This window comes from Brienomyrus brachyistius, chromosome 6 (genome assembly GCF_023856365.1).
Source record: "Brienomyrus brachyistius isolate T26 chromosome 6, BBRACH_0.4, whole genome shotgun sequence".
NCBI classification, from domain to species: domain Eukaryota; kingdom Metazoa; phylum Chordata; class Actinopteri; order Osteoglossiformes; family Mormyridae; genus Brienomyrus; species Brienomyrus brachyistius.
Genome location: NC_064538.1, coordinates 11,932,595 through 11,956,252, shown reverse-complemented (window position 1 = coordinate 11,956,252; position 23,658 = coordinate 11,932,595). Strand labels below are relative to the sequence as shown.

The following is a 23,658-nucleotide window of genomic DNA, read 5'->3' as shown; positions in this document are numbered from 1 at the left end:
AAACCTAAACTGGACCATTACATCATTCCAGCCTGGTTGCGCGACCGCCTCCTTCATTTTATTGGAGGAGAAGCGTGGCCTAATAAAGCTATTGGTTAATGACATTGTAAGTCGGGGATGCGGGAGGCGGGTACTTCGGGGCGCGCATTGTGCTTCAAATACGGTGACAGAGGGGACGTAGGCTTCCGTGCACGGACGCTGTGAGGGCACCTAAGTCGCTGTACAACAAATTCGTCCGAAGTCAGATAGGATTGCCCAGGTTTAGGACTACAAGAATAAATTGCGTGCATGTTATTTCGGTAGAAATACCTGCCGGTATTGAAAATTGATATTGTTGGATATATATTGAAATTGCACATAGGTAACGCAAGTGTATCTTCATATTGGACTCCGCCTGCGAATGCTGAAGGTAAGGGCGTTACTTCAAGCTTTTTAGTGCTTATTTTCACAGTCGTAGTGTTCCAAAGCGTTTTATTGAAAGTTATTGAAATTAATGTAATACTCATAGCCGCGTTATATGTGCTGGCTATGTATGCTGGTCTCCGTCCGAAGTATATCCTTGAATGTGTCCCTATTTATATGTTCACGCAGAGGTGGGTGTGCTGTGTGTGTTTCGGCTCACGGGATTACCGTTTTCCTAAGTTTACAGTAAAGTAATGCATCTCTAATGTTCGCTACATGCTGAGTAATTACTGCCCCAGATTTCATAATTGCTGATTTAAAAAGTGATAGAAATACACAAGTATCGAGATCTTCTAGTGTTGGAAATATTATCGATGTTAGATTTCCATTTCTAAAAGTGTCGGATGGAATTTTGTGATATATTTAGTCGTAATGGGTAATACTATACATTTTTCTGGTTTAAATGTATTTATTATAACATATTTTCTTATTTAATAGGTATGGTATTTCCCAAAGTATTTTATATAAGCGATAAAAATGCATCTTCATTCATTTTAATGTGAAAATTGCGCACATATATTGCGACTTTTTTTCCTAACCTTTAAGGTGGATAGTGACAGAAGTTAGATAACAAGGCATTTTCATAAAGGAATTCTTCTGGTTTATATATTTTTATCCACGCCCTCATTATTCCGTCTTTCTGAGTGTGCCTAACCAGTTTTCTGGTGTGAAAAATGTGCCTGCATGCCGATTTATTTCCAGTGTTTTATAGGAAGTTATTGACACATGGCTTAGCTCCAACACGACTGAAATTAATGCTTAATATATCCGTATATATTGCATTCTCTGGATACGCTTGATTGTGTATCCTTACAAACTTAACTTGAGCAATCGTGCTTTAATGAGCTCCGCTAATGAAGAAGGAACATAAATGTGTCCTTCAGGAGCCGGGCAATGCGCTGACTACCGTGGATGCGCAGGACACATTGGCGACCTCACAGCTGCAAAGCGTTTGTGAATCCTGCTGCTGTGCTTGCGTTCTCTGGTCAAAAGTGCACTGCTTGTGCTTAAATATGGATTTCACGGTTGCGTGATCATGAAGACGCACCGTGCACATCACATCCAAGATTAGTCTTGATAAAGTTATTCCTGAACTGAAGATACCTCCCATCCCTGCAGCCTGTGACCCGGTCAAACCATTAGGTGATATAGACGGCTGCCTAGGGCGCCATCTTTTGAGAGGGCGCTGATTTTGAAAGTACGTGGAGCGCGCCGTCCGAGACTAAGGGCGCTGAAGATGGGTTAGTGCGCGCCATGCGCTTCGACCGGCTTTGCTTGCAACAATTTTTGTGCTGAACAGAATATGACACATAGTTAGTCATAATCTGCCATTGATCTGTTTAAGAAATATTTTAATATTCTCAGTTATTATGCACCTTTGATTTCTGATAAGCAATGAATGCTTCGCCCGCTTTGAGCATGTCATTCTTACATCAAGCAGCTGAACATGTAGCTGCACAATTAAGCTTAAATGCTCTCGTCCTTGTCCAATAAGCCATTCCAGAAGTCTCAGCCACTTGACGGTGTTCATATTGGAGCCGGCGGGTATGGGCTTATGAAGGGGAAAGACCTTCGATCCTTGAGTGCTGGGTCTCCGGAGCGTCGATGGTGACAGACATTTAACCATCCGGACTGAAAACGACTTTGAGAAGTTGCATTTCAAATTAAATGTGAGAGTTTGTGAAGGAAGAAGAACAAGTGTATGCTCTACGGGAGAGCATATATTTCTTACTTAAAGACAAATACAAGTTCATCTTAGATTTGCTTGGCTAGTTGACGCTTTTATTAGCACCATCTTACGATACTAATCCATTTTAAAATGAAATTGTTGAGGTGCCCCTGATTTGTGTTTAGGAACTGAGGTGGTGTTACTCTCGCCTTCTAACAAGATATTAGTAACTTTTAGGAGAAAGAAACTCCTGTCAGTTTTTATTGTGTTACTGATAATTAGCAGATGTTCAAATGTCGAACTGTGTTTTATTTTTAGAGATAAATAGCTTTAAAGATTTTCTGTGACTGCCTAAGACTTGTGTAGGATGCTGTTCAAAGTCATTTCTCAAGCTTGGATCACTATTTCTTATCACATATTATGGATGCATATATTTTGTTACATGCTGTTAATAATGAGTGTGTCTGAGTGTATATCTCAAATAGACCACTCACACTACAACGTACATTAAATCCCTTAGTAATAATACAGAAGTAAGTGTTGTGTACATCCTACATAGGAGCATGCTGGGAAAGCCTCCATCTATCTATCTTCTGTTTCAGCAGTGCACTGCTGGGTTTAATCTCCAGCTGACTTTAAGGTCTGTTTTTCAGTGCACATTAACAATAAGTGCTTCATGCCCTCCGGTGAGTACAAAAATAGGCTCTTCCCTATTTTACATGTTTTGACTATAGGATAATAATAAATAAAATTATTGTTCAACAGACTGATTGGGAGAGCATGGAGGCTCCTGAGGTTGTTGGAAAGGGGTGTGTAATGCTCCTGATATCTTTGTGAGAGGATGAGGGTCCAAGTCTTTAGAGTTCCGGTGCTCCCTGTCCTGCTGTACGGCTGTGAGACATGGATGCTGTCCAGCGAGCTGAGACGAACCCCGGACTCCTTCGGTACTCTGTCTCTTCGGAGAATCCTTGGGTATCGCTGGTTTGACTTTGTGTCGAATGCGCGGTTGCTAGAGGAGTCCCGAATGCATGTTCGGCAACCTGAGCCGACCTGAAAATTTTTAACATCTAAATATCCACATCTATCTGCATGCAGTCTATAGCTAACAAGAACTCGAATAAAATGTCTGTTGTGGAAAATGTGAAAAAATAATGAGAGGAATGATTGCTGAGGGTGTAAAAATGTAAATAGTGTATCCTACCTGAAATAATTACCAGTTGCACGACGCTTTTAATTAGCTGAATGTGACCGTATGCACATTTTCTTACATTGACTGCATGTAGGGGTTTATCGCAGCACTTCTGCTCTCCGTGTACAGCACGGTTGCCCCCCCCCCTTCAGTGCTGGAGGTTGAGGGGTTTGTTCTTGTTGTTTGTTGCATGTGTTTTCTCTGTGTACTCCAGGTTCCTCCTGCAGTCCAAAAACGTGCTTTTTGTCTGAGTGTGTGCTTGTAGGTGACCTGCAATAGACTAGGATCCCACTAGGGTAAAATCACAGAAGAATTTTATGCTGCCTGTGTAATATACAGCCCCACCCACGATCCCATCCTGGATAAGCGCTCCAAAGATGGATGCAAAATACTGGCAGTATTCCAGTGATAGTAGTATTGTACCTAAATATGAAGAGCCTTTAATGAAGGTGTTTGAAATAAAGCTGATAAAATAATATTAAAAGTATAGCAATGTCATAAATTAGCCTGCAGAAATTTGCGTTCTTTCCAGTGTGTATTGACATATGTAGTGTTAGCACATTTTATCAAATTAGCTCAATCATAAATATCTCACTGCTTGATGTTTGTGTGGAACATTCCTTTAAATTGTAACAGGCAACACACAGTTCATAAATCATCCAGATTGCATATGGTGTTGCCCATAGACGTTGAACATGATGTCAGAATTAGATTGGAATATAGAGAGCTAAACGTAAAAGCTTTACATTCTGCCCGTCGTTCACTGTGGGTCCGTGAGATAAGAGAGCCTCTCAGAAGTGCCCTGCTCAGTAGCTTTGCATTGCTGCTGAACTTCCTAAGGTATGCTGGTGTTGTTTGAAAGGATTTCAGATTTTTCAATACTAAGATATAAACAAACTGTGAGAGTGTAGTTAAAGATTCGGTGGCAGGATACTCCACAGTGTCTTTCATGGCCTTTATTTTTTTGCAGTTCAGCTTAATGCTTTTCTATGTCTTGCTTGCGTCATTTATTCCTGCCCGCTAATGTATTTGCTGAATCAGAATAACGAGGGAAGCCACCTAAATCCAGCTGCAAATGTCCTCAGCACTTGCTTGCTAACTCATCAGATTTGGGCAACGCGAAGTAGGGCAATGCTCAAAGTGGAGACTAACGTGGAGGGCAACTGGGGGGGGGGGTGACCCGTACCAAGGTGCCAGCACGATGGGAGGAAAGGTCTCGCAGCTCATGTCCGTGTCACATGGCATGGTGTGCTCGTGGAGCACATTTGCATAGCCTCTCTGCAAGGCTAATGAAGCAGCTTCACAGAGCAGATCAGTGAAAGCGCGGCTTTCTGTGGGAGGAAAGCTGACAGGAGCTTTTCATGTTCCGGAACAAACGCACATGAAAGAGCCTTAGAGAGCATCCTTAGCTCAGTGTGTTTATTGGACACTGATGTGTTTCAGTGTCCTATCTATCTATCTATCTATCTATCTATCTATCTATCTATCTATCTATCTATCTATCTATGGTTCAAGAGGCTCCTTGCAAGGTCCTCAATCTGCCTTTCAGCGATCAGTTTATCATGCATAAGAACAAAAAAACTCTGCAGATACACTAATGAGATGAGCATATTATGCATTGATTAAATTTAGCTCCTATCCGCAGCTTCGCCGAGCCACAGCGGCACTCTCGCTGTAACAATACGCATGGTCTTTCTGGTTGTTTTTTTGGTGCTGCATCCTGGCCAAATGAAGTATTTCCTTTAGGTCAGTAAAGCTCACCTGTGCGTGTGAGGCCTGACATCAAAGCGGATCCTTGATATTCTGAGAATTGCGCTGAATGTACATGTATAGTTCACATTTATTTAGCAGATGCTTTTGTCCGCAGTGGTGCGTAAGTGAGGCAGATACATCGCTGGCACACAGCCGTCAAGGACGCAGCTACTGTAAGTGCAGCTATGCTGAGCTACCAAGTGCCAGTAAGCATCGGAGCCAGAACTATGCACAGCATTACAGAACCTGGCAGGGACCTAACAGCCGTTCCAGTCAAAAACACTAAATCTGAGAACTGAAATAAAGGTTTATGTTGATAAAAACACAAGATGTTAATGGAAAAGGAACCACTAATGAAGAGAGGAGGATATTTCTGTAACTGACTTACTGACTTTGCTCATATTATTTATATCTCAGGTCCATATGCTCTTCATTTCCTTGCTTCCCTGTTTGGTTTTATTTTCCCGACTTCCAGCTGTAAGCAGTAGAAGTTCTTCATAGCCTTTCACCAGCGCATATCAGCAGGCTTATTGTACAGCAAAAATCTTCCTCGGCATATTTGTTGTCATCCTGTGACATCCTGCTTCCGCAGCCTTAATGGATGCTGCGCCTCGTGTCCTTCTGGAGCCAAACTGTTATGGCCATACGGCCGGCTTTAAAGCATCTCCGAAACGGCCAGGCTTGTGGTATTTTCATGGTCGGCCGTGGTGAGTAGTTACTTGTCTGAGGAGGGAAAGACCATGATCTGTCCATGGGGCGTCTTGCCGCCAAGACTCATCCATGCAAGATGTGAACGCGGGCAATCCCATCTGGTACGAACCAACAGAAGGGCTACGGTGGCACAATTGGCAGATAATTTCAATGATGGTTAGGGGAGTACTGGGTCACGACACAGTGCAGGGAACCCGGCTGCACTGTGAATATGATACATACTACAGGATGTATATTTTTAGGGCAATGGCAATACATGCAAATACAGAAGTTGGGAAATGTGTTAATTACGGAAATAAGTATGATTGTGTGCCCCATCAGTGATTCATTTTGGTAAGCTTCTTATATTTCAACATAAAATCCGTGAGTTATATTTTGGTATGAAATCCATGAGTCTGAGGTATTTCAGTGTGCCTTAACACACAAAAAAAATAAATAAAAATAAATAAATAATAATAATAAAACTATTATTGTTATTGTTATTTGTAAATCATACTTTTTCAGTGCTGGTGAACTTTACTTATGGTTTCTGTGCTTATGTATTACTGTTTATATGTCATTTTCCAGACAGAAAATGTCCTGCTTTTATATTGATTTCCCCTCCTCTGTTAAGTACCTCTATAAATATCCTCATAAAAGCAAAGGAACCCCTTAGTGTTTTACCAGTTTTAAGATAATTAAATCCATCCATCCATCCATTTTCCAAACCATTTATCCTACTGGGTTGCGGGGGGTCCGGAGCATATCCCAGAAGCTATGGGCACGAGGCAGGGAACAACCCAGGATGGGGGGCCAGCCCATCGCAGGGCACACTCACACACCAGTCACTCACACATGCACACCTACAGGCAATTTAGCAAGTCCAGTTAGCCTCAGCATGTTCTTTGACTGTGGGGGGAAACCGGAGTAGCCAGAGGAAACCCCACGACGACATGGGGAGAACATGCAAACTCCACACACATATGACCCATGTGGAGACTTGAACCCGTGTCCCAGAGGTGTGAGGCAACAGTGCTAACCACTGCACCACCATGCCACCGATAATTAAATCGTGCTGCTTAATAGGGTGATAATTCACCAGTCCTGTGTAAAGAAATCAGTAGAACCTTTTTGTTAAAACATTCTTTGGTTTGGTTTCATGCTACATTTGACTTGTTATTATTATTTACATTCACAATTAATGTTACAATCAATTAACATAAACTCGGCATACAAATAGTAAAAGCATCAGTTATAGAATAATATGTCAGTTATTTTGTTTATTGAAATTCCTCACTAGGGGCGGCATGGTGGTGCAGTGGTTAGCATTGTTGCCTCACACCTCTGGGTCGCAGATTCGAGCCATGTGTGGAGTTTGCATGTTCTCCCCATGTCGTCGTGGGGTTCCCTCTGGGTACTCCGGTTTCCCCCCACAGTCCAAAAACATGCTGAGGCAAATTGGAGTTGCTAAATTGCCCATAGGAGTGCATGCGTGAGTGAATGGTGTGTGAGTGTGCCCTGCGATGGGCTGGCCTCCCATCCAGGATTGTTCCCTGCCTCGTGCCCATTGCTTCTGGGATAGGCTCCGGACCCCCCGCAACCCAATAGGATAAGCGGTTTGGAAAATGGATGGATGGATGGAAATTCCTCACTTTTCTGTGACATGCACATTTCTTTCTCTTAGTCTTCTTTTGAAATAGAGCACATTATTTGCTATCAGGGTCATCAGAGCTCAAAGAAAAGTGACTGGTATGATATTTTGGCAAGTATGTGGACGTTTTCAAGTGACTGGTTTATTGACGTTCATCATTTAGTGAGAGATACTAATAACAGAATGGAAAAACGAAACTCAGATAATAGTTCGCAAATAATTATTCCCTGCTGTGAAACATTAACAGCTGATTGATTTGTGGAGGCTGAAAACTGTGGACCGTAAGTTTAGGTCTTAGAAAACTGCAAGTTTTGTGGAAGTGTTGTAGACACCTGCAGCAGTGTCTGCCAACCTTTCTTCTACCACAGCACTTTCATAAGGTAATTAACCCAGGGCACACTTTCTCTGTGTTTAGTACCTGTCACAGTCCCTGCTTGTTTCACACACATGCTACTAATTGGCTCTTACCAATCAAGCTTATCACTTTGCTGGCTCAGGATCAGGCATATTTTCTGAAATCTTCCTTTTCAAAAACTTGCCTGTGATCTTGTCTTTTTACTACAAGGCAGTTTGCAAATTGTCAAACATACCAGTCAGTTGTAGGGCTGCGTATTCTCGGCTGCATTCGATCTCATGACGAGTGCACTTAAAGCCTATTGGACAGTTAATTGAATGAAATGTCACAAAGTGGCTCAAAGCTTTTTCTTCGTTTATGCCACTTAAAGTACATTTATAATTTAACTCTCAAGAGGTCGGTGGAGTGGCGGCTCTGAGGCTTAGGGTCTGTCCCAGCAATCCGAAGGTTGTTAGTTTGAATCCTGTGAACATCTAGAGTGGTCATTCTCCATTGGGCCCTTGAACAAGGCCTGTAACCTGCAATTGCTATGTTCTGGGTATCATAGTCATCTACAGCCAGCCCTATAAGCATGTCCTCCAACTAACTGGGAACATTTGGGGGGTGGAGGCAGGACTGACACTCCAGCCACTGGAAAAAAATCACTGTTCTATTACCCGCCACACGGCAGCACTCAGGTTCTCATGCCGGAGGTGGCTTATCATGTGGCAACGTGCTGTACCAGTGTGTGCTCCTTACCTCTTTCTCTATCAATATATAGGCTTATTCTGTTCGGTTTGTGTGTCTGTATGTGTGTGTGTATATATTTGGCCCATCTGGCCAGTTCTAATGGCATACTAGTGTACTGCAGCACAGCAGTTAAAAAACACAGGCTTATAGAACAGTTCCATGCGTTTTGTTAACTGCAGTCCTTATCATACCCAAGATCAGGCCTTCGGATGGCAGCCAGGAATAGCAGCCAAAGGGGGGGCGAGGTGAGGAGTGGTGAAGCAAGGGGACAGGAGTTTATGCTGGGAGGCAGGAGGCCATTAGCTGCAAGTCCAAGCCAGAAGTGCACTAAGGGTTGGCCTAGCTATAAGATGGTGAAAACCGGAAAGGAAATAGGTATAGTACAGCATTAGCAGATACCTTAGTGTGAGTCTCCAGGAAGGCACACATATGGTAATAAATAATGGTATCTGGAGAAAGAAGTAAGAGATGCCCTATTTATGATGTAGAGTTTTAATGAAAACCCAGGAGAAGCAATGAGGGAGACTCAAGACAGAGGTTTGGGGAATATCTGTGTGCAAAAACAATCAACGGAACGCTGGACAAAAGCTGAGATGAAGCGCAATTCTTCAGATAGATGGAACAAGTCAAGGTTGTTTCACTAAAGGAAAACGGTTTGTGAAACCTGTTAACACAATATGCTAAGAATAGGAAACCCGGCAATCGGAGTGATTCTCACGATCGAATCGGAGATTCAAAACAGTGAAAAATCTGCTCTGGCCAATTAACAGCTGTCTTTTGTTCAATCCGAGGGGGCAGGAATGAAAATTAAAGACCTGCCTGCAGCTTGATAAATTATTAATAAAGCGGTGATGAATTTTTTATTGACTCGAATATGCTTGCTAATGTGAGATGTAGCCAGAACTGAGGAGTAAGTGAGAAAAAACTCATTTTAAAAATATATATCTGCGGAGGAATTGTAACTTATAGTACGCTGGAAATGGAGAGTGAAGCTACTGCGGGTTTCTGAATGGCCCAGTCAGGACGCGATCAGCATGTACCTACCAACATTTAAGGCAAATTAAATATAACACTGGTTTACGGCTTTCTTAATGGATTGGAATAAACAGACAGTGATCCTGCTTTGTGAGATTAAGAATCATAAAATTCCAGAAATTACAATTAGTGTAAATAATTACCTTGCAGACACTTTCCTTTAAAATATTTTGAATAAACCATTTATTCAGGTAGACCCTTCCACATTCTTGACGCTTCAACCTGGTTAATATCAATATCATTAAACTTCACACTAGTCATTATCTTCAGTATGTTTTAATTATAACGGAACTTCACTTTAATATGGAGAATTAGCAGCAGCCCTCTCTAGCGCGAACATCTGGCTAATCTCCTATAACTGAAAGAATGTGTCTTTGTAAAGACCTGAGTTCTTGTTTTTCTGATTACCGCTATCTGAGCTGCTTGCTTACACAGCAGTGCAGGACATTGTGGACCAGTAAGAAATGGTTTCCTTTGTGATTTTGTGGTTTTAGTGTTGTGTAAACATCTAGCTTACGACACATGAGCCTGATGTACAGCCGCAGAAAAAATAGAGACCACAGCACAATTTTTTGTGTCCCCCATTTCTCAATTTATGGATATGCACCTGTGAATTTTTATATATATATGTGTGTGTGTGTGTATATAGACAGACACACACACACATTTTTGCAAACAGTCTGGTTCTTCTCTGTTTCTCATTATCTTTTGGTCACTTGATGTCATGCTCTGATTCATGAGACACTGTCAGGTAAGTTAACGGTCACCCCTGGTTTTAGAACGTTGCTTCTGCCCTTCACCTGGCTGGTTTCTGGTTGCTCCGAGTGTCTCCTGTTTCACCATATTCTTGTGTACAGCTGTCTCATAAATTTTGAACCGTGAAGCATGCTGCTGTTGAGCATAATCTTAACCAGGATTAAAACATGCACATTTGTTTAAAAATGTAGAGGGGTCTCTCAAATTTTTCCACAGCTGTATAAGCAAACAGGACTAAACACTTTGACCCTCTGACTGAGAGAAGCATGCCTTCCTATAAGCGTCAGGGTCAGGCCCTGTCTTGTCCTTTCTATCCATTGTTTCCCTGCTTGGCCAGTGGCTGTCGCTGGTCACCCCGTTCTTCTCTATGTTTAGTATCTTTCGCAGTCCCAAGTGTGTCCCCCACTGCTGTGTGGCTGAGTGAAGCTCGCTGTGTGATTGAAAGCCATGCTACCTAACTGTCAATAAGCGAAAAAGGACCAGAATTTGTGTCTCGAATGACCAAGAAGTCATTTAGCAGAATGTGCAGGTCAGCAGATGCAAGCAGATACAAACTGTCTGAGATTGTTTTCGTTGCATGAAGGTGGGAAATGAAAAGGCCACAGCAGAGAGCAACTGCCTGGCGTTTGCTTCCGTGAGAAACGGCTGCATGTTTTCGCAGAGACGGCGATGAGAAGCTATCCTGGCGCACATGCCGGAGGCACCTTTCCATGGCAGCAGCTGACAGCATGATCAACGTAGTGCTCTGGGACACTCGGGAATTGGAGAGTGTGAACAGAAATAGCACAGGCCTCTTATCATACATATTCAATGCAGGCTGACACAGACTTAAAAGAAAGTGCTCGGCTGTTGTCATGGACTTGGCTGTTTGGTTGCCAGGGAGTTTTGGTGTTGGATAGGTGTACGTAGGGGTAAAAGGCTGGATTAGGGTTTGTTTAAGAAGGAAAGTGCTACTTGATAATTAAAAAGTTATAAATATGATAAGCACCGGAGAGAAGTACACGCATCCAGTACTGTATGTGATTGCAGTGGTATCAATTTCTGCATTGTGGTTCACAATGCTCGTGTGTGAATCATGCTGGCACCATGCATAAGAGCTAATTGGAGAAACAGTGAAACTCCTACCACTGACAGCCACCAACATGCAGTAATCTAACACATCAGTGGAGTTTATTTCTACAACAGCTAGTTAAGGCACTGGGGTTGGTTTATACTGTCCCTCTCTGTGCAAGAAAAAGCCCATTCATTCTGCCACAAGGTGGTTGCTGAGCGTTGTTGGTGAATGACATAGCAATATGCAGACGGTGTTTAGGTCTGTGACTGCCAGCTCACACTCAGGAAGAAAACCGAGCCACTTGGGCAGTCACTAGGTGGCAGATTAGAACCCACTTCTGTTCTCGATCTGCTGCCATGACAGTCCAGGAAAAGGGATTGCCAGTTGGATGTTCCACACAAAGCTGAAGGTCACCGCAGCAGTCGTGGGGTGGGGAGGGGCCGCCCCCGACTAGTGAGGGGTGGAGCTGAGGTTGGAATGGGAGGATGACGGAGTGCTGCTGCTCAAAGCTGATCTCGCGGGAGACCTGTTGCCGGTGGCCAGGGCACTATGTACCACCAAGATGAGCGGAGCTAAAGTGGGTGAGTGTAAATTCTCTGCTGACTCGAGCCTTTCTCACCACATCGCCAGTTTCCGAGACACTCACGGTGCCATTGGCTGTCTTTTTTTAAAAATAAAAAACCCTGCATCCTGACTGAAACTACGAATTTATTGCAGTAGGGAATCGCCACCTTCCCCGGGGCTTATTTTGGAAATCTGTCCAGAGTGTACAGCAGCTGAAAACGAGTGTGGACATTGCTCAGTTGGGATGCATCATCCCACTGCATAAAATAATGCTGGCAGAAGAGAAGAGAGTCATCATTAATCGGGATTATTTTACAAGGCCACAGTGATGACTTCTGAACTGACTGAACCATTACCTCACCACTGCACCACGTGATCATCTGCTTTTAATTTAAAGCAAGAGTATCATTATGCGCAGTCGTTACAAAGTTTCAGGACCCCCAGCCATTAGAGTTCGCTGATGACAGACTGTTATCATGCCTCCAGCTTCCAGAGTGAGGGTGTCAATAGAGTGAGCGGAGTGAGGCAAATCCTCTGTGTCGCATGCACTGCTGTGACCCCGCAGGCTGTGAGCTGCAACGTGCTGTTTAAGGATTTCTCTCTCAGGCATTTATTACACTGAGCCTCAAACGCTTAGATTATTGTCTGTGAAGACACTTGTTATATCTCGCATCTTTGTTTTTATCTGTGCATTTCAGCTGATGAATAATAAGTAAGTTTCTCCTTGTAAAGTGACCTTGGGTTTGTGAAAAGTGCTATATAAGTGTTACTTATTATTTTATTATTATTATTCCAACTAAGTGGGTTATACATACATATCTTGTTCTCTTGCTGCTTGTTATCTTCTAGCCCTAAACCCCTCTTCCCATTTTCAGTATGGGCAGTAACAGCAATTGGTGAGCCGCAAGGGTTTTCCACGTGGAATTATTTAATCTTCCATCTCAGCATTAGAGGTAAATGAGAAGGGTCATTTAGGACGGTGTTTCTCTACCCGGTTCTCAGGGACCCCCAGACACTCCAGAAGGAACATAGAGCAGTCTGGGGGAACCGAGGACCAGGTTGGGAAACACTAATTTAAGATGAGCTTCTTGCCCTGTTCTTTGGAGAGCACCCATCTGGCCTCAGCATGATTGATGCCGCTCTGTGTGATTGGAAGATACAGTTGCCGTCTATTTCATTTATAAGTCTGTAAAAATAAATCTGTGACTCCTATTAAAGCCCACCTGCCACAGTTATTTACACCAATCAAATGCAGATGTCCTATTGTTTCTTTTAGCTGCTTTTCGTATATTCCTAATGAATCACAGTTAATTTTTGAATCCTTCTGGCTGGAACTGCTGAGTCACAACAATCATCGCTCATGTTTTTATTTTTTTAAAAAGAACATTTTCAAATTTTTATAACACCTTAAGCTATGCATTAAGCCTGTAAAAGCAATACATTTAAAAAGTACAAATTCTTATTTCAGAACCCATAAACCGCTAATTAAAAATCCATCTGAAGGGCTGTACATAACAGCATCGTTAAACCTTAATGTGCATTTCATTATGCGTTACGATCATTTCATAAATACACATGAAGGATCCTTGGCTTATTAATGATTCCGCGACATCACTGACTCTGTGTAGGATGCCCCCCCCCACCCCCCACCACAGATAGGCTAGTGGCTCTTCTAGCTGTGTTATCCCATGTATGGGGGGGCAGTGGGAGGGGCCAGGAGTGCCCCCAGAGGATGGGCCCATAACAGCAGCTCAGGGCCAGCTCCCAGTTGCTGCTTCATCTCAGGTTGCCATGGCATCCTGGTGAGATGGCCCCATTTCCTGCCACGGAGAGGGCCTGGAGGGGGGGACATGTCCTGAGTTTGCCCCTGCTCTCTAATGCAATCAGACAAGCATGGTGGCGACTGTCACGTGGGAGTCCTTCATTGCACCCGCTGCTGTGCCGGAATGCACGCCAGCTTCCGGAACAGTCCACAGTGGTGGCCGGGGCAGGTACACCATGGCCTGCTGTTTGCAGTCTGTGATTCTGTTTTAAGGCTGGCAGGAAGTTTCCCAAAGGTCCCCGGCACTCAGCCCTCACGATGCAATTCTCCCGGGAGTTCATTTCTGTATGCTGCTCGAAAGGAGCAGAGTAATTATTCCCATCTTGTTCTCAATCAGTTTTTTTTTTTTTTGTTGTACTGCAGCTCTTGGTGTCAGTGCGGCGTGTCCCTGTAGCCTGAAGCATTTCGAGCAGGAATATATCGCGAGTCACACGAGCGTTTCCTAACCTGAGCAGACCAATGGCCCCAGGGACTGCTTAAAAGATACGCGCTGTGTGCTTTAAGCCTGCTGTTTTTTTTTTGCAATGGGGAAGAAGCGTGCCCATTGATCTGTTTATTTTATACCCTGAGCGTAGGACAGACGCGTACATGAAACCCGGACAAGATGGATGCGTGCCACATGCCAGGCATGAGGATGCTGTAAGGTGGCTGAAGGTCAGCAGGAGAAAAGGCCAACTATCTCCCACCTGAAAGTTCCACTGTAGCAAATGCTGACATCCTCCGGATGCCCTTTTGCTAGAGAGGTAACTGCTCTGCACCTGTGATGGTCTTGTAAAAGGAACAGCCAAAATAGAGGTTTGAGTGTTGGGATGTTCCTGACAAAACGTTACGAGGAGTTGCATCATAGAGGCCTCGTGTCGACTCTTTTTAATTTTCAAGGCAGGATGCATTTACGCCTTTTCTCCTTGCACTCTTTATGATTGTGTGGAAGAAACCTGACTTTTTCAGTCTAAAGTCTAAAAAAAAAGTCTAAAAAAACATCTTGAAATAAGCAATGACCTGAGTGTATGTTGCACAAACAGGCGAGGATTTTGAACCATTCATCACTGGTTTTCTGATTCTATATTTCCTGTAGCTGAAAAGAAAAACTTTAATTAATACCTCTCTTTTGCTACCATTTTGAAGCGGGATGATGTTGACACACAACCTTTGCTCCTGTATTACACACGACGTCATTAGCTAATTCAGACTTAGAACACATGAAGTTTACTCGCATTTCGTTGCAGCTTAAATGTGAGATGTCTGACGGCTGGATTGTTTTATTCTCACGGTGGAAATATGAAATTTAAATTCCCGAGGACAATGTTCTTTTGGGAAAACATGATAAAGTGTGGGAGGGGGGAGCTTGTTCGGCCTGAGCAGGGGAGCCTCATCTGCATCTTTGCAAACCGCCAATCAATAAATCAGTTGGCAGGCAGTTCTTTCTTCATTAAGGTGATTGTCTTATCTGACGACTCCAGGAACCTAGAAACACATGCAAAGAGAAGTGAGACAGAGGGAGACGCTTTAGCCCAGGGGTGATTCATTGTGCGGCAGCGCTTATTACCCACCACAATGCATCTGCCGCCTCTCCACACCCACCCTGCAGAACGAGTCTCATTAGAGAGGGAGCAGCGTGGCATGACAGCACCAACACGGCTGCCTATCTACAAATACTCAAGTGCTGCAGATACTGGGGAGGCATAGCAGGAGATGCTTAAACCAGTCACATTCTATAAAGAGCAGCACAGGAACCCGAAAGGGACGCCAGTTTCATTTCACCAGCTGCTGTTACAATGGGCGATATTGACTCTGATGGTCTACAGACCGAGTAGGCTATGTGGAAGCGAACAGATGTTATCTGTGAGAGTTGTGTGCTTCTTGCTTTTTTTGTGGAGTCACGAATCTCCTTCGCCTTCCTGATTTACTGCCGTTTTTTACGGCCTCAGTTCTCCTGCTGTGGACTGTGCTTTACGATCGTGACCCTCTTCCACTTCTGTCACTTCCTCCCCGAGTTGTCCTCTGTTGCTGTTATTTCATGAGAATCGCATTCATCTTCCGTCAAACCTGCGATCTTGCCATTATACCAACAGATTTATACTTGTGTGTATGAGTGTGTGTGGCACTGCAAATGGAACCGTGAAAACATACTTGAACAAAACTGGAAGCTGTGAAAAGGTTCATAAAAATCTACAGCTTAGCAGTTGCAGTGAACGTGTACTAAGATTCATAAGACTCTTACTAATGGTAAAGATATAATTGACTGCAATACCGCAATGTGTCCTTTGTCATTGTCTAAGTAATTATTAATGTTTGTAATCATTTCAGACGGACATATATTAGATTATTAAAATTCATGCAAATGTATTGTAATTCTAGAATATAATAGGTCCTTTTTTCTTCCAGGAACTGAAGATCCGAAAGTTGGCTTTATAGAAGAAGTTTCAGAGTCAAAAGCCAGGTCGTGCTTCAGACTGATCCGAAGCTGGGAACCATGAGTAGAACTGTGCTCTTGGTTCTGTTGCCCTGCATCTGTCTGGCACTTATGAGGTGTCAGTATGTCTTAGCCAGCACGTTCTGCCCAGCACAGTGCGTCTGTGAGACCCGCCCATGGTACACTCCTCAGTCTTTATACCACCAAGCCAGGACCGTGGATTGCAATGAACTGCATCTGAGCAGGGTTCCATCCAACATATCTGGGGACACTCAGGTCCTGCTTCTGCAGAGCAACAACATTTCCCACATTACTGTAGAACTGCAGAATCTCATAAATCTCACAGAACTGGACCTCTCACAGAACCACTTTGAGCAGATTCAGGACATCGCGCTGAACAACCTAACTCAGCTCATCACCCTCTACCTAGAGGAGAATCAGGTACAGGCACTACCAGATTTCTGTTTGAAGGACCTGGTCAGTTTAGAAGAGCTGTACATCAACCACAATCAGATTTCTTCCATTGGTCCCAAAGCCTTTTCTGGATTGGGGAACCTGCTAAGGCTTCATCTTAACTCCAATCGGCTGGTAGCCATAGATAGCCATTGGTTTGAGTTCCTTCCCAACCTGGAGATCCTCATGATTGGAGAGAACCCCATATTGGGGCTGCAGGATATGAACTTTTATCCTCTTTCCAAACTACACAGCTTGGTGCTAGCTGGTATGGGGCTCAGAGATGTTCCTCCAGGGGCCTTTCAGGGACTAGAATACCTTGAGAGCCTCTCCTTTTTTGACAACAAACTAATTGCTGTGCCCACAGCAGCACTCAGTGGGCTGCCTAACCTCAAGTTCTTGGACCTCAACAAAAACCCTATTTCCCGGGTGCAGGAAGGTGATTTCCAAAACTTCCTCCACTTGGAGGAGCTCAGTCTCAACAACATGGAAGAGCTGGTGGCCATTGAGAGAGGAGCCTTCAGTAATCTTCCAGAGATGGCCAAATTGGAAATCTGCAATAACCCTCATCTATCCTACATCGACCGTGCTGCTTTTCAGGGTGTGGAGGGTCTACACATCTTACTAGTCAGTAACAATGACCTCAGCCTCTTGCCCCATGAAGTTTTCGCTTCTTTTCCAAATCTGGATGAGATCAGTCTGCATAGCAACCCGCTTCGATGTGACTGTCTTTCCGTTTGGTGGTCTGTCCTGGGAAACCAGTCTACTCTGAGGCTTCTGGAGTCTCAGACTACCCTCTGTGCCTCCCCACCCCAGCTGACTGGCCATACATTGCAGGAAGTTGTTGCAAGTTGGAATCTGGCCAGCAACACCTGCCTCCCACTGATTTCCCTACATACCTTCCCCCCTGAACTGAATGTCACTGCTGAACAACCCCTGACTCTGAATTGTTGGGCCATGGCTGACCCTGCACCTCAGTTTTACTGGGTGACACCAACTGGAGATAAGGTCACCACAGAGGTTCTCTCACAAGAGGCGGATAGCAGCAAAAGCAAAAAACATAGACTACAAGATCAGGGAACTCTAGAGATCCTCCATGTGGAACCAACAGATGCTGGTCTCTACACATGCGTTGCATGGAATGCAGAAGGGGCCGACACTCGCAGCGTCACAGTTCACGTGGACAAGAGTGACTGGCATAATAGAGGACCGGAAGTTGGCGAGCAAGGAAATTCCACGGGGTCCTTGGTTGTCCTCGCTAAGGTCATCCATTCCCAGTCTGTGGTGCTGGAATGGAAACTGTACCCCTTGGTTAGCACCTCCAGTCACGACGTCACTCAACCCAAGTGGTCCAGCGCTACAATGAAAATTGACAACCAGCAGATTAGCTATACGGCAAAGGTCCCCGTAGACGTCCAAGAATATAATCTTACACATTTGTTGCCATCCACAGAGTACCAGGTTTGTCTGACCATGGTCACCTCAGAGCACCAGACCCAATGGTCCTGCATTAATGTGACCACGAAAGAGGCCAGCTTTGCTGTTGAGATCGTGGCACAGCCCACCAATGTAGCACTGGCTGCAGTAATGGGCTCCATGTTTGCCATCTGTATCATGGCCCTGTTGGTCTTCTACATGGGACACCGCATGAAACAGAAATCATGCCACCACTCTCTGAAAAAGTACATGCAGCACGCAACCTCTATCCCTCTGAATGAGCTTTACCCGCCTCTCATCAACCTCTGGGAAAATGAGGCTGAGAAGGAGAAGGAAGGACCAGTTGACCCTCAGAACCCACAGATAGATACCTCAAAGACATACATGTGGTAATGTGAAGCAAAACGTAGAAGGAAAAGACTTTCAAATAGATGTATGACCTATGCTAGATGTTAGGAGTAGGCATCCCTAAATCTGGAGTGTCGGCATCCAGAGCAGGTTTTCCATCCTACCTGGTCTCTGATGAGCCACACCTGGTCACAGGCAGATGGCAACTCATCGGGTAGGATAGAAAACCTGCTGGATCAGGGTAGCCTACCCCTGCTGTAGGTAATTATAGTTTTTTGTTCACCAGAACAATTTGATTGTGAAAATTTTAATGTATTTTTACCGTGTGTTATTCCAAGTCCCTCACAAGGCCGCATTAGAAATAGCAGATGCCCTGCTGAATGCACACACAGCAGTTAGGCAGTGACATCTACTAATCAACATGCCTGGGGGAGTCTGAGATGTTAAAATAGAAATTCCCTCATGATCCAATGCCATTAAGACAGAGACTTTGCCTGATTTAATCACTTGTATTGTTTGTATTTTTACTGGAAAATAAATCTTGGCTCCGGAAGTAGTACAGTTTTGAGGACTGATGAGTGTGACTGTTTGAACATATGGCCTATATAGACAATAGCTACTCTTCAGATACTGTTGATTAGTGAATCCTCACACCATGGGTCCAGGTCAAATGTGAAAGCTAATTGACCCAGGCAGCTGTGTGATCAGAACTATGAAAAGAAATTTTTTAAAGCAATACCGCATTCCCTTAAAACATTCAAAATGCACCCTCACTCTTTCTGGTAGCAAATGGCCTTATCAATCTGAAAGCATGCAGGATAATCGAGTGGCCTCCTGTCTATGCCGTACCGCAGCCTTGAGCTCTGTGGTGCCTGGGCTAGGCTCTGGGTCCCGTGTGACCCCGACCAGGATAATTGAGTGGCATCCTGTCCATGCCGTACCGCAGCCTTGAGCTCTGTGGTGCCTGGGCTAGGCTCCGGGTCCCGTGTGACCCCGACCAGAATAATCGAGTGGCATCCTGTCCATGCCGTACCGCAGCCTTGAGCTCTGTGGTGCCTGGGCTAGGCTCCGGGTCCTGTGTGACCCCGACCAGGATAATTGGTTAGAAGATCACATTCAGTTACTGAAGAAGCAGCCAGTGGGTCAAAGTAGAATAATGAAACTTTTATTCCTTTCACTGATCACCATCATACACTCATAAGAAATTTACATGCTTTTTACTAACCACACTCAGCCGCAGACTGTACAGAGGCATCTTTGAAAGTCAGGCATAGCTTTTTACTAATGTTTTAAATCTGAAAATCTTTAGCTTCAGTGTCTGCATTTTGCTTAAGGTCTTTGTTCCCAACATTAGAACTTTGTGTAGAAGTTTGTGGATTAACACTCTGGCAGTTGAAGGGGTAAAGCTGCAGCGGGGTACTGGTTTAACTGTTCTGTCAACATCTTGTATATATAGTCACAATGAACAAAAATAAATACTGGTTAGGCATAATAATTCATGTCAAAGGAAATTGGCTGCCGGTCCAGTCTGCCTGACTGAGCCTGTTCTGGTACACGAGATCTGCCTGTTCTGTCTTAAGTTATTGTGAAACCAAGTCCCCTGGCAACTATCAAGGACAATATCAACGAAAGCTGCTTCCTTGTTCGAGATGATCGTTTCTGTATGACTGGCACAGTGAGACCAGCTACTACATGCCTGCCGCACAGTTACAGCAATCCCAGGCAGCATTGGCCATTTGACCACAACCTGATGGCAGTTGATATAGATATAATTTGACATCATTATTGTTTTCTAAAAAAATCTAATTGATTAAAACTGTATTATTGTTATATTGAAATGTTGTAAATGAATATAGAACACAAGTAGGCTATTCAATAAATTGTTTAGTGCTACATTAATGTCTGTTTTTAATAATTATAACATATTTGAAAGAAAGTTAGAAAAGATATGTATATATCTTATTAGTATCAGATCATGAGTATAATTACAACTGTATGCTTAATTTTTATATTTTTAATCATAATTTTGATGACATGTTGGTTTTTTTTAAATATATTTAATTTTACAATGTCAAACCACAGTACACACTTGTTAAAAAATACAAATCAGCTAAACAACTATATCTAAATATTTATTTTGTCCTAAAAAACTGTTGAGAAAGCTCAAGACTGGAAGAGTATTTGAATTCTTGTATTTAGAGCAACTATTCCCTGAAATAGAAAAAACAAGTTCAATGCTCCTGTACATAACACAGTAACTGCCCTGACACTGAAACAGACACTGAAACAGAGATACTGAAACTGCCTCAGTTTCAGCGTGCATTTTATAGTTACTGATGTTGGACATGAAGATTTAACTCATAATAGAAGCATAGAATTGTCCAAAATGTCTTGGTACGCTGAACCATTAAGAGAGCCCTTCACTGGAACTAAGGGTGTCTAGCCCAACCGTTGAAAAACAACCCCATACCATTATCCCTCCTTCACCATATATTACATTTGGCACAATGCAGTCAGGTAGGTAACATTCTCCTGGCATCTGCCAAACCCTGACTTGTCCATTCGACTGCCAGACAGAGAAGCGTGATTCATCGCTCCACAGAACACATCTCCACTGCTCCAGAGTCCAGTGGCAGTGTGCTTTACACCAGTCCATCCAACACTTGGCATTGGTCTTGGTGATGTGAGGCTTGCATCCAGCTGCTCGGCCATGGAAGCCCATTCCATGAAGCTCCCAGCGCACCGTTTTTGTGCTGGAGTTAATGCCAGAGGAAGTGTGGAACTCTGCATTAATTGATTCAACAAAGCCTTGGAGATTTTTACGCACTATGCGCCTCAGCACTTGCCAACCCCACTCTGCTACTTTACATGGCCTGTTACTTCGTGGCTGAGTTTCTGTTGTTATTAAACGCTTTCACTCTACAATAATTCCAGTTACAGTTTACAGTGGAATATCTAGCAGGGAAGAAATTTCACGTACTGACTCATTGCAAAGGTAGTATCCTATCACAGTACCATGCTTGAATTCACTGAGCTTTTCCGAATGACCCATTCTTTCACAAATGTTTGTAAAACTGACTGCATGGCTTGGTGCCTGATTTTATACACCTGTGGCAGTGGGTCTGAATGAAACACCTGAATTCAGTTATTAAGAGGTGTGTCAAAATACCTTTGTCCAAGCAGTGTATCATCCATCCATCCCTTCATCCATCAATCAATCCATCCATCCATCCATCAATTCATCAAACTTTTAACCACTTATCATGTATGGAATGCCAGTCTATTGCAGAGCACACACACTATGGACAACTTAAAGGCACCAATTAGCTTAGCCACGTGTCTTTGAACGGTACGACCAAAGGCGGAGTACCCAGTTGAACTCTCTGTGGCATGAGGAGAATATGCTAATTCCATGCACACAAAGTGGAGACAGGAATCAAACTCCCAGCCCTGGAGGTCACACTGCATCACCATGCAACCCAAACATATTACCATTTTATATTCATTTTAATAGTCAGTAAATGGCGGGGTATTTCTAATAATGTCTGAGTACATTGCTGTACTTTAAGTAATTGATTCATAATGCAACATGACAATGATCTTGGTGTCTGTGTTTAATATAAATTTCATATAGAAGAATATTTTAAAAAACCGATGTGAGTGTATTTGTGAAAAGATTTCAAGATGATAATAAAATCAGACTTAAAAACTGTGCTTGTCTATTCATTGGGGGGGGGGGGGGGGGGGTCTGGAGGTCTGAAGCTGATACTAGTGAGCAAGGAGCAGAAGGGTCTGTACAACCCCGCACAGAATGGCTGTGTAGTGCAGGTCACATATACACCATGGGCAGTTTGAAGATGCCAGGTAGCCAAACTACATGTCTTTGGATTGGAAGAAACCAGAGTACAAAGAACATCTTCTTACACACAAACACACACACACACACGTTTGTAATTATATCTTTGTGGGGACCAATTTCTGTGGGGAAAAGTCTAATCCCAGAATGACAACCTTAACCCCCACCCAGCCCTAACCTTAACCATAAGAAACCAAACAAAATATGAGACTTTTAGCATTTGTTTTTTTTTTTGCATTCACAGCTCTGTGAGGATCTCAAGAAATTGTCCTCACAATGTCAAAATAACAGGCTTTTATTACACTGTGGGGGACAGAATGTAATATAAACATAATGCACACACACATATTCATTTCTGTGGTCATAACCCCAATTCCCACTATGACAACCACAACTCCTAACCATAAGTAACCAAACAAAATACAAAACTTTAGACTTTTTTAGTTTTTTTGATTGCAGTCACAGATTTTTATAAAATTGGGAATTGGGTTTCTCCACACACACACAAACACATACATACAAAGGAACGCACACACACAAACAGATACACACACACATACGCAGATACACACATACACACACGTGTGCACAGACACACACACATATGCACATTCGCAGACACATGCACACCCACGTACACACATGTACATAGACACACACACACGTAACCAGACAAATATGCAGACACAGATGATTCAAAACCCCAACCCAGGATATGCGAGGCATCGTACTTCCCAGAGTCACCATGCAGCCGTATGTGCCTGTATTCATTCAAGGTAAATATTGTGTTATTTACTAGCATTTACTAGTTATTTACTTGCATTCTTACTGTCATTTATTTACAGAATTTCATTCACATTCAGTACTGTCTCCAGGAGCCAAAACATTTGTAAGTTATGTATTATAATAATATATGAAGTAAAATAATTCCTGAATATCACTGCATGTAATTTTGGAACATCTTGACAATGATCTCAGAGTACCATGAAAAATAGTGAATGAAACATCTAACATCCATCCATCCATTTTTCAAACCGCTTATCCTATTGGGTCGCGGGGGGTCCGGAGCCTATCCCGGAAGCAATGGGCACGAGGCAGGGAACAACCCAGGATGGGGGGCCAGCCCATCGCAGGGCACACTCACACAACATTCACTCACACATGCACGACGACATGGGGAGAATATGCAAACTCCACACACATGTGACCACACCCAGGTCCCAGAGGTGTGAGGCAACAGTGCTAACCACTGCACCACCATGCCGCCCCCCCGAAACATCTTACAAAATAAAAATAGATTTAAAAAAAGAGTGAATTAAACATTCACACAACATGCTTGAATGTATGGTTGTACTAGTGACACAAACATCGAGTGATACACATTTAAGGTTAAATTTTCGATTCTAAACTTCGTGACAACTAA

General features: G+C 43.4%; 1 protein-coding gene across 4 annotated transcripts; it reads left to right on the top strand.

The window, feature by feature from the left end:
- Positions 1-155: 155 nt before the first annotated feature.
- si:ch211-180f4.1 (uncharacterized protein LOC100144405 homolog) lies at positions 156-22,088 on the top strand. Of its 4 annotated transcripts, none has more exons than XM_049016712.1 (3): positions 156-409; positions 14,304-14,471; positions 16,114-22,088. In XM_049016712.1, the coding sequence occupies exon 3, from the start codon at positions 16,202-16,204 to the stop codon at positions 18,422-18,424; it is 2,223 nt and encodes a 740-aa protein (XP_048872669.1). In that variant the 5' UTR covers positions 156-409; positions 14,304-14,471; positions 16,114-16,201; the 3' UTR covers positions 18,425-22,088. The 4 variants fall into 4 exon arrangements, with proteins under 4 accessions (XP_048872669.1, XP_048872668.1, XP_048872671.1 ...); XM_049016714.1 differs by lacking the exon at positions 156-409 and adding an exon at positions 11,804-11,923; XM_049016711.1 differs by lacking the exon at positions 14,304-14,471.
- Positions 22,089-23,658: the final 1,570 nt, after the last annotated feature.

Excerpts from the sequence above, each read along its gene's own strand:
- si:ch211-180f4.1 (XM_049016711.1), top strand. The coding sequence starts at position 16,202 with ATGAGTAGAACTGTGCTCTTGGTTCTGTTGCCCTGCATCTGTCTGGCA.